General features: G+C 54.8%; 1 protein-coding gene across 2 annotated transcripts; it reads left to right on the top strand.

Moving 5' to 3' along the window:
- The first annotated feature begins 223 nt into the window (after nucleotides 1–223).
- Nucleotides 224–16,634, top strand: Qprt (quinolinate phosphoribosyltransferase). Of its 2 annotated transcripts, XM_013076458.3 has the most exons (4): nucleotides 3,171–3,282; nucleotides 14,981–15,516; nucleotides 16,038–16,169; nucleotides 16,236–16,634. In XM_013076458.3, exons 1-4 carry the CDS (start codon nucleotides 3,270–3,272, stop codon nucleotides 16,440–16,442), a joined length of 888 nt encoding a protein of 295 aa, XP_012931912.1. In that variant the 5' UTR covers nucleotides 3,171–3,269; the 3' UTR covers nucleotides 16,443–16,634. The 2 variants fall into 2 exon arrangements, with proteins under 2 accessions (XP_087065128.1, XP_012931912.1); XM_087209002.1 differs by lacking the exon at nucleotides 14,981–15,516 and having other exon boundaries at nucleotides 224–3,282.
- Nucleotides 16,635–17,780: the final 1,146 nt, after the last annotated feature.

Genomic DNA, 17,780 nt, shown 5'->3' on the forward strand with positions numbered 1-17,780 from the left:
AAACAGACCAAGCAAAAGTGGAGAGAAAATGGTCAAGCTCGGAAGTGAGTCTTGGGTTCAGGAGCCTTCACGGCGGGCGGCGGCCCATTCTCGCTCTGAGGTTTGGGGTGGGGCCTCAGAGCAGCAGTTGAAGCTGGCTGCAACGGCAGGGAGAGTCCCAGGGCGCGGTCCCTGGCGGAAGTGCACATATGCCCGCCCCGCGTCCTGTGAACCCTCCCAGCCCGCCCAAGTCCGCGGGCGGTGTCGGGGCGGCCCGGCTGCGCCTTAGCGGATACCGAAGCCGAGGCTGAGCCGACCGTGTTGGCCGTGAAGGGAGCCGCCGCTCACCCTTCCACTGCGCCTCTCTGCGGAAGCCAGCCCAGCGCCCGGCTTCCACAGACTCCGCAGCCGTCGAGATCCAGCGCGAGCGTCCCTGACCTTGTGAAGCGCGGCCTCTCCCAACCTCGCGAGACCTGGGGCTCGCTGTCCACTCCCACGGAGCCCCGAGACGCGCAGCCGCCCGCTGTCGGCATGCGATGCGGCCCTCGCTCTCAGGCTCGCAGCTCCTGCAAAGCTGCAGGGCGTCTCGCTCCCGAGGCCCCGCTGGCGCGGAAGCTCTGGCCGCGTTACTGAGTGGGGAAAACGAACCAGTGAGTGCACCGCACGGCTTGAAGCTCACACGTGGCTCCATCAGGTCTGCCCTTCGGAGTCACGCTGCCAGGCAGGCGGGCGGCGCTGTTCCGCCACAACTGAGCCTCGGCCCGGCTCTGGTGTATTCGGAGAATAAGGCTTAAGAATGAATTGGCCACTGAGGGGTGCAGGAAGACATTATCTGGAAGTGCAGGGGCTGAGTGGTTCTGGGGACATGAGCTTAATTGTGAAAACGTGAAGAGGAGGCCTGTCGTGGGGGCTCTCGCCTGCAATCCCAGGATTTGGGGGAAGGCTGAGGCAAGAGAATCGGTGACAGTTCAAGGCCAGTCTGAATTACAGCACGAGACCTTGACTCAAAAAAACCAAAAAAGGGCCAAGGATTTAGCTCAGTGGCACTGCACCTCGAAAGCGCCAGGTCCTGAGTTCGATCCCCCTTACCGAAAAAAAAAAGTTAACATTTTTGGAGATGGTTAGAAATAGTGACCTGGAGCTTAGGGAATGCGGGGTTGGAGATATGGGTTTATCTGATTATAGATAGTAATTTTCTTTTTAAATATTCTTTAAATATAGGGGCTTGTTATTTTGCCGAGGCTGGCCTTGAAGTCCTGGACTCAAGCATTTCCCCTGCCTTGGTTTCCCAGGTACCTGGGACTACAGGTGTGTGAGCCACTATGCCCAGTTTGAATAAAGGTATGGCAGGGGCAGGGATTTAGCTCAGTGACACCTAGCCTGCCTCGCAAGCACAAGGTCCTGAGTTCGATCCCTGGTACCAAAAATAAATAAAATAAAGGTGTGAATATACAAATGCATGAATTATATAATTTTAGCAGCAGAGTTGCACAGCGGAAGCGTCCTGGGCCCATAAATCATATAATTTATTACTATTGTGTGGAGAGATTATAAGTGTAATAGTCAGGACACACTAGCTGCTGTTCACAAATAACCCCTAAATCTCGGGGTCTGTCTTCAACAGAAGTTTTCTCTTTGCTTATGTAACAGCTCATTGCTGGTGTCTGGTGGGTGACCTTCCACAAGGTCATCCGGAGACCCAGGCTCCTTCTGTTTTGTGGCTCTGTCTTTGGGAGCCTCAGAGTGAGGAAGCCTGTCAGCCTTTGGGAGCCTCTCTGCCTGAGAGGGAGGAGGCTGCTGTGTTTGGGCTAGATCTGGATGCCATGCCCATCACTTTTGCCCACATTCCTGGGGAATTCAGGTCTGTGGCTGCCTCAGTGCAAAGGAGGCTGGGAAGTGTAGTTTATCTGGGTGCCTGGGAGGGAAAGGGAAGCAGTGCCTCCCCCTCAGAACACACGCCAATATCCGAGGCTGGATGTAGGAAGAAAGGCCTGCAAGAGAGGAGAAAGAGACTTTAAAAGATAAATTAGGAGGGCCAGGGATTTAGCTCAGTGGTTCTGCCGCCTGCCCTGCAAGCGCAAGGACCAGAATTCAATCTCCGGTACCAAAAAAAAAATTAAATAAATAAAAGATAAATTAGGAGAAAACGACATTTGGGAGAAGGGCTATCAGAAGCAGGCCCAGACTCAGGAGCAAGCAGGGTGCTAGGGTGGAAAGAGCCTGACCCATTTTAGGTCCTGGATGCTGCGCTAACCTGCCCCCTAGTGCAGGGCTGCAAAGACGGACCAAGGAGAGGACTGGACAACATCAAGGGTTTGGCAGCCTTCACTGTGAGCGACTTTAGCAAGAAGAGTTTCCCATGAAGTACCGGAGACCCTGTCAGCTCTTGGACCGGAACTTGCCTGAAGTCCCGACTGGTCGTTGACAGTTTGCCAGTTTTTTCTAATTCAGATGTGGACCCCAGTCTGTACTGACATGGCAGAACACCCTTGGGTGCTTATACAGAAACCTGCTGCTCACAGCCCCGTAGGCTGCAGGCCCATGGCAAAGCGAGGGCTCCTGGCTGGGGCCTTCCTTCTGCCCAGAGCACAGCAGAGGGCACCCTGAGTGAGGATCCCAGGCACCGCTCTCCTCCCTCTGCTTCTAAAGCCTCTGACACCAGTGCAGGGGCTGCACCCTTAGTGCCTCAGCCGCCCCCGATCCTGTCCCACTGGCACCACCTCGAGTACCTTAAACCTGTGAAGTTGGGGGACTGAGTTTCCAACACGTGAACTTTGGGGGGACACATGGAAACCAGAGCACTCCAGAAGAGGGAAGAAAAAAAGGAGCGGCCATTTGTGGAGTTTCTACTCTGTCACTTGAAGAATTTCCTCCCTTGATTCTCAGTATTTGAGATAAAAGAGAATGGGCTTAGGCCGGGGATTCAGCTCAGTGGCACTGCACCTGCCTCACAAGCACAAGGTCCCCAGTTTGATCCCCCATACCAAAAAAAAGAAAAACTCTCCATTTCCAATAAGGAAAGAAAGAATGGGATTAGGACCTGGACCGGGGTCTTTGGCCCTGGTTCCCAGCTCACCATCAGAAAGGCTTTCTGGCCTCACAAGGGAGCACAGGGTTTCACAGCCGCACAGCTGGTGGGGCCAGGAGGGCTGGGCGACCCAGCCCGACCCTGGGTGTGTGCGGCCCAGGGAGGCTCTGGGAGGGGCTGAGCCGGGCTCCTCCTCCTGCCCGAAGCCTCAGCCCTGGCCTGGGCCTCGGGGACACTGGAGCAGAGCTGGCCCTGAGTCGCCATGGACACTGAAGGTGAAGGGCCCCCCCATCCCCACGGCTCTGCCCCTTCTCCTCTGGCGGCCGGTCTCCTCTGTCCCTCCTCTGCCTCCCTCTGACCTCCAGGAATCCCCCGAGGCTTCTCCCCCCCTTTCTCCTTCCTGTTGGGTCCCCAGTGGGTCTGGGGTCTGGGCGTGGGGCCTTGGGCCTCGGGAGAGGGCCTGAGGAGGCCTGACTTTCAGGGCCAGTGGCCGGGTCTCAGGAGGCGCCTGGGGGAGCCGCTCTGGACTCCGCCTGGGCTGGGGGGTCAGTCGAGCTGGAGGCAAAGTCCAGCCACACATTCGGGAGGTGGGGGAGGGCCAGGCGAGCCCTGCGAGGTGAGCTGTGTGCGGAGGGGCCGGACTCCGAGTCGGGGGGCCCAGGCAGGTGTGAGGCCCCAGGCCAGACCCTGGGTTCTCCATATCTGTGAAAATGGCAGGGTAGTTTCCTGCTCGAGAGGCCGCGGGAGGACATGGGAGGGTGTGCGGGCCAGGCCTTGGCAGGGCCTGAGCTCGCCCTCCCACCAGGACCCCTCCTGTCCCAGCATCGGAGTACACAGATGCGTCCTCTGGCTTGACCACAGAGCCTGGTCTAGGGGTCCCTGCAGGGTGACCCTCAGGGCACCTTCCATCCCCAACGCGCCCCTTCCTTCTGATGTAACGCTAGCCTGGGTTGAGTCTGAGAACCCTGGCAGGACCCGTGTTTCCACACCTGGAGAAGGGGGTTGCCACCTGGCCTTCCCGGGCTGTAGGGAAATGTCCAGGGGGCCCAATTCCACAGGGTTGGGCTTCTTTGCATCGATGGGCTTTGGGGGAGCTCCCGAACCCCAAAATATACATATGGAATTATGTGTCTTTGAGAATGTAGCGATGGATTTTTCTAAGAAGGAGGACTATGATTTTCATCAGATCCAGATTTTTAAGAGTAAATGAGGCCCGGGGATTTAGCTTAGTGGTGCTGCTGCTTGCCTTGCAAGCACAAGGTCCTGAGTTCAATCCCTGGTACCAAAAAAACCCAAAAAAAATAAAAACAAAAAAAGACTAAATGAATTTGGGTACAGTGTCATACAGCTGTATCCCAGCTACTCAGGAGGCTGAGGCAGGAAGTTCTCAAGTCCTAGGTCAGTGCAAACAACTTAGCAAAACCCTGTTTCAAAACAAAAAATGAAAAAGTTATGTGGACATAGCTCGGTGTAAGACCCTGGGTGGATTCCTAGTGTTGCAAAGAAAAAAAAAGTAAGCAGGGCTGGGGATTTAGCTCAGTGGTTTCGCCACCTGCTGCGCAAGCGCAAGGACCAGAGTTTGATCCCCGGTACCAAAAAAAAGTAAGCAACCCCCCCCATCAATGATGCCTGTCAAGGACATGCCCACCTCTGACTCCCACCGCGTATTTTAGCCAGGCTTTTTCTTTCTTCCTTTTTTTTTCTCAGTACTGGGAATCGAGCTCAGGACCTTGTGTTTGCCAGGGATGTGAGGCACCACTGAGCTACATCCTGGCTCCCACCACATATTTAGAAAAGAAGTCAGAGTTGGCGGGCCAGGGATTTAGCTCAGTGGTTCTGCTGCCTGCCTTGCAGGCACAAGGACCCAAGTTCGATCCCCCATACCAGTCAGAGTCGGGACCCTGGGTTCAGATCCCAGTCCTGCCACCTGCTAGCTGTGTCCTTGCAGACCAGATGATTGGTTTCCTCACTGACACAGTGGAAACGGGGCCTTCCCGTCGAGGTGGGGAAACTGGCACCCAGCGCCCAGCCCAGCGGGGAGGTTGGTGATGCCGCTGCCTCTCTGCCGCCTCCTGAGCGCCCAGCTCCATTTCGGAAGCCAGACCCCTTCCGGACACATCAAGCTCGACCCACCCCCACCCCCACTCCACCTTCTGAGGTCCCCAATTCTGTTCGCACCTCCCTGCCCCAAGTGGCCTGGCCCACCCACTCTGTGCCCAGGGTCGAGTTGCTGCCACTCCCCCCGCTCCTGCGCCGCCTCCCCAGGAGCAGCCTGTGCAGGGCTGGTCTGTGTTGCTCAAGGCCAGTGGCTGAGTTCTGGTTCCGGGCAGAGCCAGTGGCGTGAACCCACGGCGGCGGGGCGGTAGAGACCCTCCCAGCAGGCTCATCCCGGCCACTGCGCCGCCAGGAGCCCAGGGTCGGAGGCCACTCCCGCCCTGTGACTGCTGGGGAGAATTCTGTAGTGATTTCCCGTGACCAGTGAGGTTTCTCTAGCGTCTCCTACCAGGGCTAGCTCATCCCCATTCTGCCTTCTGTCTGCCTCCTTCCTCCGTGCCTGAGCCCCGGCCCACCCACAAACCCCAAGCGCTCCCCAGCCTAGTCGGCACCCTCTCCTCCCCGCCCAGGCTTCTTTCCCGAGAATCCCGCTGCTCCTGGAGCTGCCTTTTGCTTTGCTCTCGCACATTGCTGCTGGCCCAATCTGGAAGTCGGTTCCCTTCTCCAGGGAGCAAAGGGAGTGGCAGAAAAGACCAGGCGAAGCTTCGGTGCCGACCAGCCTCTGCCCAGGACACCTGGGCTCAAGGACGAAGCCAGCCGGTGGCTCAGGCCTTGCGTCAAGCCCCTCACTCGCCCTGTCATCTCCGCAGGAGACGCTAAGGCGACTCTCAGAGGCTCGCAGCTGGCTCGAGGTCACCCAGGGGCAGCGGCTTCTGACTCCAAAGCACAGCTGTTCCTGATGTCAGGCACAGAGCCCTGGAGCCCTGGCCAGGGCTTGCAGAACTCTGTGACTATCGGTGTAACAACAACTAAAGTAGAGCTTATTTCGAGGTTCAAGGCAGTGTGCGAACATGGGCAGATGCGTCGGCCCTGGAGCCAGCCCAGTGCGTTCATGACATCAACTCCACACTTCCCAGCTTTGTGAACTCTGGCAAGTTGCTTTTGTGCCTCAGTTTCCTTATCTGTAAAATAGGGATAATTACAGTACCAATAGGGTGATTGTGAGGATTAAATGTATTAATATATTAAAATGCTCGGAATAGTGCCGAGGCGTCAGTTTGAGGCCAGCCTGGACTACAGAGCATGAGCCTGTCTCAAAAAACAAACAAACAGACAAAAAAACAAGCAGAAGTGCCTGGGGGGCGTGCTGTGTGCGTGGTTGCTGTGACTGTCACTGTACATTATGCCGTCCAGATTCTGCTTCGGACAAGCAGTGTCAAGCACCGCAGTCTGAGAATAAGGTAGAAAAGCAAAAACATTAAAATGAATTGTCTATGGGGCCAGGGATTTAGCTCAGTGGTTTCACCACCTTCTGCGCAAGCGCAAGGACCTGAGTTCGATCCCCGATACCAAAAAAATAAAAAAATGAATTGTTTACATGCATTTAGGTTCTTTTTCTCCCATACATTGGGGGAAACATCATTGCTTGTTTTCTGCTGCAGAGTGCTTTGATCAGTCTCACTGGATGCCACTCTGCTGAACCACAAGAGCGAAAACATGTCTTGCTCATGAGGTCCCCGGCCGAGCCTTCACCACAGGTGAAGGAGCCACTAAGCCAGCACTCTGGGAAACTGAGGCAGGATGACTGCAAGTTTGAGCCCAGGTGGGGCCAGTTCGTGACTTAGTGAGGCCCTGTCTCAGACACAAAGAGGGACAAGGCTGGAAGTTCTGGTGCTGATATGTTCCACTGTTAGGGGCTGCTGTTAGGAGCCACATAAGACAGTTATAGTCAGTCAATGATCCAGCAAGATCCAGCAGCAGCAGGGCTGTGGTGGGAAGCAGGGTGGGCAGTGCTCTGCCGCTCTGCACAGTTTGTAAAGAGGGAAATTGCCACGTGTGACGTCACGCTTTGGATCCCCTCAGAAACAGCTGCCTTTTTGTTTTATTTTGTGGTACTGAGGATTGAACCCAGGACCTTCACACTGAACTACATTCCCAGCTCTTTTGTTATATATCTATATATTCTCATTAATATATTTTTTTTGGTACCCAGGATTGAACTCGGGACCTTGCACTTGCTAGTGTTATATTTTATTTTGAGACAGGGTCTTGCTAAATTTCCCGGGCTAGGCATGATCTTGTGATCATCCTGCCTCAGCCTCCCTCCCGGAGTCCTGGAATTATACACGTGTGCCACCCTGCTCAGCTTTGTGAGTTTCATTCCCCGAGGACAGCCAGTTACAAAGGCATCACCTGAACACATCCGGTCACATCCCACAGGATGAGACTAGAACCCCTACCACCTGGAAGAACTCCTGCTGGTGGCCCCTCGGGCACAGCTGTCCCCAACAGCTCCAGGTGGTGCTGCTTTTTGGGCTTCCTCCTGTGCCTGCAGCTTTCCTGCTCTGAAGTCGCTGCCTCTCAGAGCAGCTGCTGATTAGGAGAGGCTGGATCCTCAAAGCCGAATCCTTTTTGTTGGAAATGCATGAGGCAGCAGGGGCCTGAGGAAACCAGATGTGTTTATTTAGTCTTCACCAGTGGAACAGGACGGCAACACTCTGTCTCTACACTGGGGATCAGAAGGTGGAGCTCTGAGATGGGGGAGGGAGACCCGGCAGGCAGGAGCAGCCCGGACAGTGGCGTCCAGCATGTCATCTTCTAACTTTGTCATTTTCTTCTCTGCTCTCCCCTCTACATTTCTGAACCTTGGTTTCCTGTCTATAAATATAAGAGCTCTCTGCCTCAGAGGGCTGTGGGCGGGATTGTGACTTCGTGGGGCAAGTGTCTGGTGTGGCAGCACCATGTCTGTGGCTCAGGGTCTCTGGGCTCTACCCCTTACTGGACTTACCTTGGTACACTTCAGGGACAGTGGCATCTCCGGGCGGCCCTGGGGCCAGATGAGCATTTGGCCAGCTCTCCCTGAGATTCCTTTGAGGTCAATGCCACCGTCGTGTTCTGAACACTGGGACTTGGTTGCTTTTTGTTGTTGTTATTGTTGTTGGGGGTTTTTTTGGTACCGGGGATTGAACTCGGGTCCTTGCGCTTACAAGGCAGGCGGCGGAACCACTGAGCTAAATCCCCGGCCCGGCATGGTGAATTGGAATAAGAACTGTGTATTTTGCTCTTCTCTGGTTCCTGGCACAGAGCACCGAAAACGCTTGTGATTCCCTGAGCACTGGGAATGCTAAGGGAATCTTGTTCTATGTTTGGTTTTGACCCTGGCTCCTGATTCGGGCTCCTCTGGCAGGCTCCTGGGTGGGTGTGGATCACCGGAAAGATCAAGCCAGGTTAGAAGTTGGGAGCCCTGCTATCGGGAAGGGAGTGGGGCTGGAGATGGAGCTGGTGACAGGGCGAGCCTTCTCCATGAAACCCTGTGAAGACCCTCAAGGTCAGGCTGGAGGTGTAGCTCAGTGGAGAGCGCTCCTCTAGCTGGGCAAGGCCCTGGGCTCCATCCTCAGCACTGCCCAAAACAAAAAAATCACACAAACTTCTCTGAAACAGTGTTTAGACGGCTCCTGGGCGTCCCTGGGAGGAGGCGCAGCTCACCTGAGCCTGGAGGTTGTACATCCCTTCCCAGCCCCGCCCGGGCTTCTCTTCCACCTGGATGGTCTGTCCTTCGTGTCTTTCAAAATACCCTTTGTGGCAAGGAAGCTGCTCCGCTGTGTCCTGTGAGTTGCTAGTAAGTCCTCAGACCCAGCAGAGGCCTGGGGAACCTTGGAGTGTGGCCAGCTGATGACTCGGGGACCTGCACCTGGCACAGGCCCTGAGCCAGCAGCTCTGGAGGGCAGAGCCTGCAACCCAGGGCTCGGCCTGGCCTAACTTGTTCACCTCAGAGCAGGACCAGGGAGTGTTGGAGAATTAGTTGTTGCGGAGAAAAAAACCACACACCCGGTCACAGATGTGATCTGTGTTGGTTAGAGTATAGAAAAACACCTACTTCTCCATGGGCACCGCCTTTCACTCCTTGTCTCTCCACCGTGTATATAGTACTGGGGTTGGAATCTAGGCCCTTCACAGAGCACATCCGCTAAGTCGCCCAGGCTAGGTTCAAACTCACAGTTCTCCTGCCTCGGCCTCCCACAGTGTTGGGATTACTTTTTAATACAGTGAATGTCCCACACACACAAAAGTAGACGGAGAAGTGTGATGGCCCATCACCCAGCCCCATCCTCTGGATTTAGCTAATTCTGCCTCCCAGCTTGCCATGAAGCAGACCAGCTCCCAAATCTCTTCCCCATCATCTCCCCAGCACGAATTTTCTGAAAGAGAAAGACTTTCCTTTGTAATACAGCCACAGCACCATTGTCACCATTCAGGTTTTTAAAATTTCCCTCATATTATCAAACATCCAGTCAGTGACCAAATTCTCAGGGATCTCATAAATGTTTTGTCTGTTTGAATTAGGGTCCAGTGCTGGGGTCCAGTTCTGTGGCAGAGCACTTGGCCAGCGTGTGCAAAGCCCTGGGTTCCATCCCCAGCACTGCAAGAAAAGAAAGAAAGAGGGCCAGGGATTTAGCTCAGTGGTTTTGCCTCCTGCTGGGCAAGCGCAAGGACCTGAGTTCGATCCCTGGTACCAAAAGAAAGAAAGAAAGAAAGAAAGAAAGAAACTGGGTGTGGTGGTACACACCTGTAATCCCAGCACTCAGGAAGTTGAGGCAGGAGGAGCACTGTGAGTTAGGGGCCAGCCTGGGCTACACAGCAAGATCCTGTCTCAATAAAAATGAATCCAAATAAGACCTAAACACTGTGGTCTGTTACTGTGTGTTTTGGGATTCTTTTACTCTTTTGTTTTCCTTGCAATCTACGTGTTGAAAAAATTAGTCTATTTTCTGGTAGTTTCCTGTTTCTGAATTTTGCTGATTGGAACCCCGTGGCATGATCCATTGTCCTCTGGCTTTCTTTTGTTGTTTGCTGCTTGCTGTCTTATTTACAAATGGTGGCTTCATCCATAAGTCTGATCTGACTCAGGCTCAGCTGTTTGGACAGAGCCCTTTGTGGGTGGCTGTGTGTTCTTCCGTCAGGAGGTGCCTGGTGGCCAACCGTCTGCTTCTGATAAACAATTGGTGCACATTTATTTTACAAAATATCGCATTCACTGTGGTGTCTTCATACAAGTACAGGACATATTTTGACCACATCCATCCCGTGTTACCCTCCCTCACTTCTGCCCGCCATCCTCTTGATGCTGACTTTTGATGCTCACTCATTGGGTCCATTGGTTCACTAAAGGTAAGGTTGCAAAGCTGTTTGTCTTTCATGGGCACATCGGTCTCTGATTCCTTAAGTGTGCAACTCAATGGCTTTTAGCAAATTTACCATGAGGTACAGCTGTCACTGTAAAACACAGTAAGATCTCATGGCATTTTTACTTCGTTCTCGGCTCCTGGAAACCACTAATTTGCTTCTGTCATTTCATATCAATGGAAGCGGACCAAGTGTGGTGTGGTCTAGGGTGAGTGTTTGTGCTTTTATCGGGTGCTGGGGCTGGAACCCAGGGCTTCATGCATGCTTAACATGTGCTCCTGCCCGGAGCTGCACCCCAAGCCCAGCATTGCTCCCTACTTTATGTGCTCAGGGCCAGGACTGACTCTCAGGCCGACCCTCCCAGCACCTGGATTCCTGGGACCCCACCCAGCCAGGGAGTGTGACTCACTGGACTACAGTGGGCCCGCAGCTTCCTGATGACCCTAATGGGACGGCACCGTGTAGGAAATCTCTGAGCATCAGTTTCTGGGCTTGAAAAATGGGGATCCCCCGGGCGAGGTGCAGAATGTGCTGCCCACAAACCACAGGCTGTCAGCAGCACCACCTTCTCCTGTGGTCCCCCAACCCCTGTCTCTTTCTCTGTCTTCCTGCAGTGCTGAGAAGTGAGCTACATCCCCAGCCCTTCTTTTTTTAAATCTAGAGACAAGGTCTTACTAAGTCACCAAGTTGCCCAGGGTGGACCTGAACTTGCAGTCCACCTGCTTCAGCCTCCCAGAGCACTGGGATTACAGATGTGTGCCAATATGCCCAGCCTGCCTTCTCCTCCTGAACTACTCCTTCTGTCAGCTTTCAGCCACCCAGGACAGGGACCTCCCTCCCGCAGCTGTGGCTCCACATCCGGCTCTGCTGTCTGCCCCTCCAGTTGCTGCCTGAGTTCAGGGGTTGAGTGCTTTTGATCTAGGCAGTTGCCTCAGCCTCCCTTTGCTCCCAGTCAGTGGCTGAGCCACGTGGCCCTTTCAGAAAGCTCTCAGATGGCCTCGGGAACCCATCCAGACTCGTCAGCCAAGAGGCCTGTCCATTGCACCCTGGCCTCACCTCCGCTGTGAACCCCACACTCAGTGCCCCGCTGCTGCCCGTGACCCTGAACACCTGCTTTCTGCCCCATCCCACACTGCTGCCTGGCAAGCGTTAGGCACCTTCTTTGGGGACAGTGAGTCGCTCCTTCTTCCACCTCCGCACCGCCTCAGGAGATGTGCAGTTTCTTTAGCAAGCATGCCTACTGTGTGCCAGACAGTGTCCCCGGGCTGTGCAAACAGGAACGCTTATTTTCACAACAATCTATGAGCTAATGATGGTCCTGTTGCCAGCGAGGCACCTGAGGCTTCCCGAGGCTGTCACTGGTCCATGGCCGCTGAGCTGACAGTGACAGGGCCAGCCCTGAGCCTGGGCTTGCCGCCCTGAGCCAGCATCCTGTGCAAGACTTCAGACTGCGTGCGACAGGCTGATGGGACAGGCGTCATCACACCCAGGCTATGGTAAACTAAATAATACCAAGGTGGGCGTGGAATGCGCCTGGAATCCCCACACTCTGGAGGCTGAGGCCAGAGGATTGGAAATTCAAGCCCAGACTGGGCAACTTAGCAAGGCCTATCTCCAAATAAGAGATAAAAAAAGAGCTGGTGCTAAGGCTCAGTACAGAGGCCCGGAGTTCAGTGCTCAGTACTGGGACAATTCAAAATTGCTAGCATTTGACCCTTTGGCCCTGTAAACACTGTAGGTATGTGTGGCTCAGTGCACTGGGCTCTGGGCAGACGGTTTCCCCAGAGCAGTGTGGCGTGTGGCACCAGGGACAGCAGAGAGCCAAGTGCAGACTGCTGTGGGGCCACCCTGAGCGCCCCCCAGAGGGAGGGGGGGCCTGAAAGAGGAGAGAGAGGTGAAGGGGCTTCGTGCACAGCCTCGGAGCAGCCTGGTGAAGGCCAGAAGGTGAGGGCAGGGCTGCCCACTGTGCCACCACTGCGCCTCACCAACCAGCGCCTGGCCCGGGGCAGTGCTCAAGGGTCTGTGAAGAGGATGAATGAAAACTGGAGAGGTGTCAGAGTGGGAGCTATTGCTGTGCACAGGGATTTCTGGCAAGGAGTTAGCAAAGGGGAGCAGAAATAAACAGGAGTGAAAGTGGAAAAACAGATCATATTCACACCTGTCCCAGGGGGAAGGGGACCTCGGTCCTGAACTGCCTCAGCTCTGGACAGGTGGGGATCGAGGGCAGGGCCAGAGGCACAGGAAATGTCTGTGGAGACGCTGGCCACACCAACCCCTGGGTTCGGGACCGCCCCGAGGAGGGGCGTGATGGTACACAGAGGGTGGGATTCTGGCTAAAGTGACAGAGCAGGATTCTTGCTAAAACTGGACAATTCAGAGATGAGCACAGAGTCTAAAAGAAAAGACCTTGTAGAAAAATTGGGAGGGTTTGGAAAGAGAATCCTTGAGTAAACCATCCTTTTCTTTTAAAGATGAGTTTAATGAAGTATAATTAGAGAGTGAAATTCATCTTTTTTTCTTGATTTTTTTTGAGACAGGGTCTCGCTACATAGTTCAGGCTGGCCTTGAACTCACTATGTAACCCAGGCTGGCCTCAAACTTGCAGCAATCCTCCTGCTTCAGCCTCCCAAGTGCCAGGATTATAGGCCTGCACCACCACACCCAGCTGAAGTTAATCCTTTTTTGGGGGTAGGGTACAGTTCTGAGTCAGTCAGAGCCACAGACCAGATAGGGGATGGTCCCCCAGGCACCCCTCAGGGCTCCCTGCACACCCCAGCCCACCCCCACCCCGTCTGATCTGTTGCTCTGGTTTTACTTCCCAGGATGTCAAGTGCATGGAGTCACATAGAGAGTGGCTTTTTGGATCTGGCTTCTGGTACTTAATAACATTTTTTAATTTTTATTTTTATTAGTGCATGTTTGCAATACATGATTCCATTTGCCATGGGGAGTTAGCACATGTATATAACACATCTTAATTTTGATGTCCCCTTCCCCTCCCCATGTCCCCTAGTAATAGTATTTTCGAGACAAAAAAGTGCCTATTGTGTGTAGTTGGTTCCTTTTTTTCTTTTCTGTAATGGGGGTTGAATCCGGGGTTTGCACTGAGCTACATCCCCAGCCCTTTTTCTTTTTTTGAGACAGGGCTCTGAGTCCCTAAGTTGCCCAGGCTGGGTTTGAACTCATGATCCTCCCGCCTCAGCCTCCCAGAGTGCTAGACGATTCTTTTTCTCCTGCAGAGTAGAATCCCATTTTATAGATGTATCACAGTGTATCCAACACCTACCAGTTGAAGGATTCAAATTTACTTTTTTATAAAACATCAGTGAGGGGCCAGGGATTTAGCTCAGTGGTTTCGCTGCCTGCTGCGCAAGTGCAAGGACTCCAGTTCTATCCACGGTACCAAACAAAACAAAACAAAACAAATCAGTGCAGGGGTTTGAGCCAAGTGGGTGGGAGGAGCTCTGCCTCCCTGCGATTGGGGTCCAGGTTTTTTCCCTGGCTGGATGGTGAAGACTGGTGCTGGGAGCTCGTTTCTCAGCATCCAGCCTGGACTCAGTTATAGGACTGATGTGGGGAAAGCGGGCAGGGCGCGCTGGTTCACAAGCAACATGAGCCGGGTAGCACTTGGGAGGCAGAGGCAGGAGGATCGCCGCGAGTTCGAGGCCACTCTGAACTGCATAGCGAGACCCTGTCTCAAAAAACCAATCAACCAAACAAACAAAAAACAGAAGCAGTGTGATGGGAGAAGATTGAGTGGAAGATCGGACTGAAGATTGGGAAACAAGGTCTAGGCAAGAGAGAATAAACTGAGTAGCGCACGCCAGAATGTCTGGCCTGACCTCAATTTGGAGAGCGCGCGCGTGCGTGTGCTTGTGTGCTCCCGCGCGCGCACTCGCGGACCGCTAGCTCGGCCCTGGAAGCCGAGGCCCAGGGCGGCCTCCCAAGGGCGCATCTCCTGTTCCACACCCGGCTCCGTGGCCGCGGAGAGGGCGGCGGCGTCGCGGCCTCGGGGCTGGTCGCATGTTGAAGTGCAGCGCTTCTCTTCCAGTTGGCAAATACCCGCGGGCCCAGGGCTAGATTTGCCAGAGAAAAGCAGGACAGTTAAATGTGAATTTCAGATCAACAACGGGTGATGTTTCCTTATGTTCTAGGTCCCACCTGCAGCTTATCCATTCTGGAAATTGAACCCAGGATTTTGTGCATGCGTTGAGCCACGTCCCACTCCCATTCTAACATTTCGAGACAGGGACTCCCTAAATTGCCCAGGCTGACCTTGAACTTGTGATCCTCTTGCTCGGCTTCTCAGGGTGCTGGGATTTAAACGTGCACCACCACACCTAGCTTCATGTCCTGTTTTTTAGAAATTATTTCATGCTTATCAGAATTTTAAATTTACCTAGGTGTCTGTCCTGTGTTTCTTTTACCTGCCCTGTTCGGCAACCTTGCGTGTCTGTTGCCCGGCCCCACCTCAGCCCAGCCCCCGGTGCTCTTTCTGGCCTTGGTGAATGTCGGCTGTCACCCTGACTACCTGCAGCCCAGGCAGCAGCTGTCTGTCTCCCTCCCTCCCCCCAGGCCTGCCACTCCTGCTGCCTCCTACCGCGCTGGCAGCCCTGGCCAACAGCTGGCTCCAAGAGGACTGCCCAGGCCTCAACTTCGCAGCCCTGGCCTCAGGGGCCTTCCCTGCCCGGGCCGCACTGTGGGCCAAATCCCGGGGCATCCTGGCCGGGAGGCCCTTCTTCGACGCCGTCTTTGCCCACCTCAGCTGCCAAATCTCCTGGCTTCTCCCCGAGGGGTCAAGGCTGGAACCGGTGGTGAAGGTGGCCGAAGTCCGGGGCCCTGCCCACCACCTGCTGCTGGGGGAGCGGGTGGCCCTGAACATACTGGCCCGCTGCAGTGGGGTCGCCAGTTTAGCTGCTGCCGCCGTGGAGCTCACCAAGGCTGCCGGCTGGAGCGGGCAGGTGGCTGGCACGAGGAAGACCACGCCCGGCTTCCGGCTGGTGGAGAAGTACGGGCTCCTGGTGGGGGGGGCTGCCTGCCACCGGTACGACCTGGGCGGGCTGGTGATGGTGAAGGACAACCACGTCGTGGCAGCGGGCAGCGTGGAGAAGGTGCGTGTCTGGCTGAACCTGTTCCCACTCTGGTCCAGCCCTCCCTGCTCCCCCAGGCCACTGGCCACCGTGGGGTGCAGAGCTGCGGCGGGAGGCCAGGACGGGCTTCTCCACTCCCAGCCCTTCCATCGCAGGCCAGGGAACCTCTGACTCTGTAGCTGCTGGGCATGATGTGCAGGAGCAAAGTGCAGGACCCAGGCACGGCGGCCACTCAGGAGGCTGAGGCAGAATGCTCCAGTCCAGCCATCCTGACTCCTGACGGGGTGCGGGTAGGGCCCTAGGGAGGCAACTGGATCCTCTTCCCAGTTCCCCAGCGTGCTCTGTTGCTGCCCACTGGCCTCAGACTTGGGTTCCTGCCGTCTGGGTGTCCTGGCCCGGTGCGTCATGGCTGTTGCTCAACCCAATAGAAAGCATCCCAGCATCCGGTTTTCTGTTCCATCTCGAGCTCATTCTTGGAGGGGGGTCTGGACCTGTTCCCTGGTGCGGGAGTCTCGGTGCCCATGCTCCCCTCTGCCCTACAGGCAGTGCAGGGCGCCCGGCTGGCTGCAGGCTTCTCGCTGAAGGTGGAGGTGGAGTGCGGCAGCCTGCAGGAGGCGATGCAGGCGGCCCTCGCAGGCGCTGACCTGGTCATGCTGGACAACTTCAAGCCTGAGGTAAGGCAGGGCTCCTTCCGGGGCGGGGTGTGGGGGGCCCTCACCTGCCCCATCCATGTCCTGCAGGAGCTGCACCCTGCAGCCACGGCGCTGAAGGCCCAGTTCCCTGGAGTGGCCGTGGAAGCGAGTGGCGGCGTCACCCTGCACAACCTCGCCCAGTTCTGTGGGCCCTGTGTGGACATCATCTCCTTGGGGATGCTGACCCAGGCCGCCCCAGCCCTCGATTTCTCCCTCAAACTGTTTGCCGAGGAGCCCATCCGCCCCCGACTCTAAAGCCAGAGAGGAGGCCCAGCTGTGGCTGAGGCTCCCAGGGACACTTAGGTCATCACCGGCTGGGTGCCCAGCAGGACAGGCCCAGCATGGCCTGGCTCAGCTCCACGCTGCGCCCACTAAGGCTGAATTCACCTCTGTTCCTCTCAGTTTCCTGATCTGAAAACAGGTCTAATAAATGATCAACCTGGCAGAGTTTCTTGGTGTAGGAACATCGTGAGAGGTCAGGAAATGTCAGAAATTACTCTAATTCGTCTGACCAGGAGATGGACATCTTCTCACCTGCTATTTCCATGAAGTCAGGGTGCCCCTGTAATCAGTAGTGATCCAGGAGACCATCAGGCAGGCGGCTGGCGTCCCGAAGCCACCATGGCCCGTGTTGGCCACTCAGAGAGAGGGTGAGAATGGACGCTGAAGCTGGGTGTGGTGGCGCATGCTGTGATCCCAGGACTCAGGAGGCTGAGGCCAGCCTGGGCTGCATAAGGGAGCTCAAGGACAGTTTAAACTGCACAGTGAGTCCCTGTCCCAAAAAACAATACAGAGCCGGGGATTTAGCTCACTGGTTCTGTCCCGAGTTTGACCCTCGGTACCAAAAAATTAAAACAAAACAAAATCTATCTTGAAAGAGCCCCAAACCAGCCAGGTGTAGGGATACACATCTGTGATCTCAGCTGCTCAGAAGGGTCAGGCAGGATGATTTCAAGTTTGAGGCCAGCCTGGGCAATTTAGCAGCCCCTGTTTCAAAATAAGGACTGGAGCCCCACCAAGGCCTTCGGAAAATGTAGTCTCCAGGCAGAAGACATGCCAAGCTCAGGAGTCTGCTCCTTTGTGCATGTTCAGAACACACACTGCTCTTAAATTGCTACCTTTAGATGCCTCTTTAAAGGGAACACCAGATCTTACGATTACTAATCCTAAATTAGAATAAACCTTTCTAACCAGTGTGTCCCCATTAAATGCCCTTCTCACCCTGCTACGCAAATCCCAGTTAGGATCCCGTAACTTTTTTCCTTTTTCTTTTTTTGGTACAGGCATTGAACTCGGGTCCTTGCGCTTGTGCAGCAGGCGGCGAAACCACTGAGCTAAATCCCTGGCCCAAGGATCCTGTAACTTGAGCAAAAACAGTTTTGTGCTTTCGCCTACTGAAGGTCCAGCAACTTTAAAATGCTAAATTTGTATTTTGGCCTTAAATCCTCGCATGCCGACTATCCTCCCCCTCTCAACAATGGGTATGAGATAGGATAAAGAAATAAAACTAGGAAAAAGAAGTAAACCTAGGTTAAAAAAAAAAAAAAGGCCAGGAGCAGAGGCTTCAGTGCCTGCCTTGCAAGCACAAGGTCC

The sequence above is a fragment of the Heterocephalus glaber genome, unplaced genomic scaffold, assembly GCF_053883595.1.
Source record: "Heterocephalus glaber isolate CG9 unplaced genomic scaffold, H.glaber_assembly_v1.0 deba00000943, whole genome shotgun sequence".
Lineage (NCBI taxonomy): Eukaryota > Metazoa > Chordata > Mammalia > Rodentia > Bathyergidae > Heterocephalus > Heterocephalus glaber.

Excerpts from the sequence above, each read along its gene's own strand:
- Qprt (XM_013076458.3), top strand. Across the intron at positions 15,517-16,037 it reads CAGCGGGCAGCGTGGAGAAG|GCAGTGCAGGGCGCCCGGCT; the intron begins GTGCGTGTCTGG and ends TCTGCCCTACAG. Across the intron at positions 16,170-16,235 it reads TGGACAACTTCAAGCCTGAG|GAGCTGCACCCTGCAGCCAC; the intron begins GTAAGGCAGGGC and ends CATGTCCTGCAG.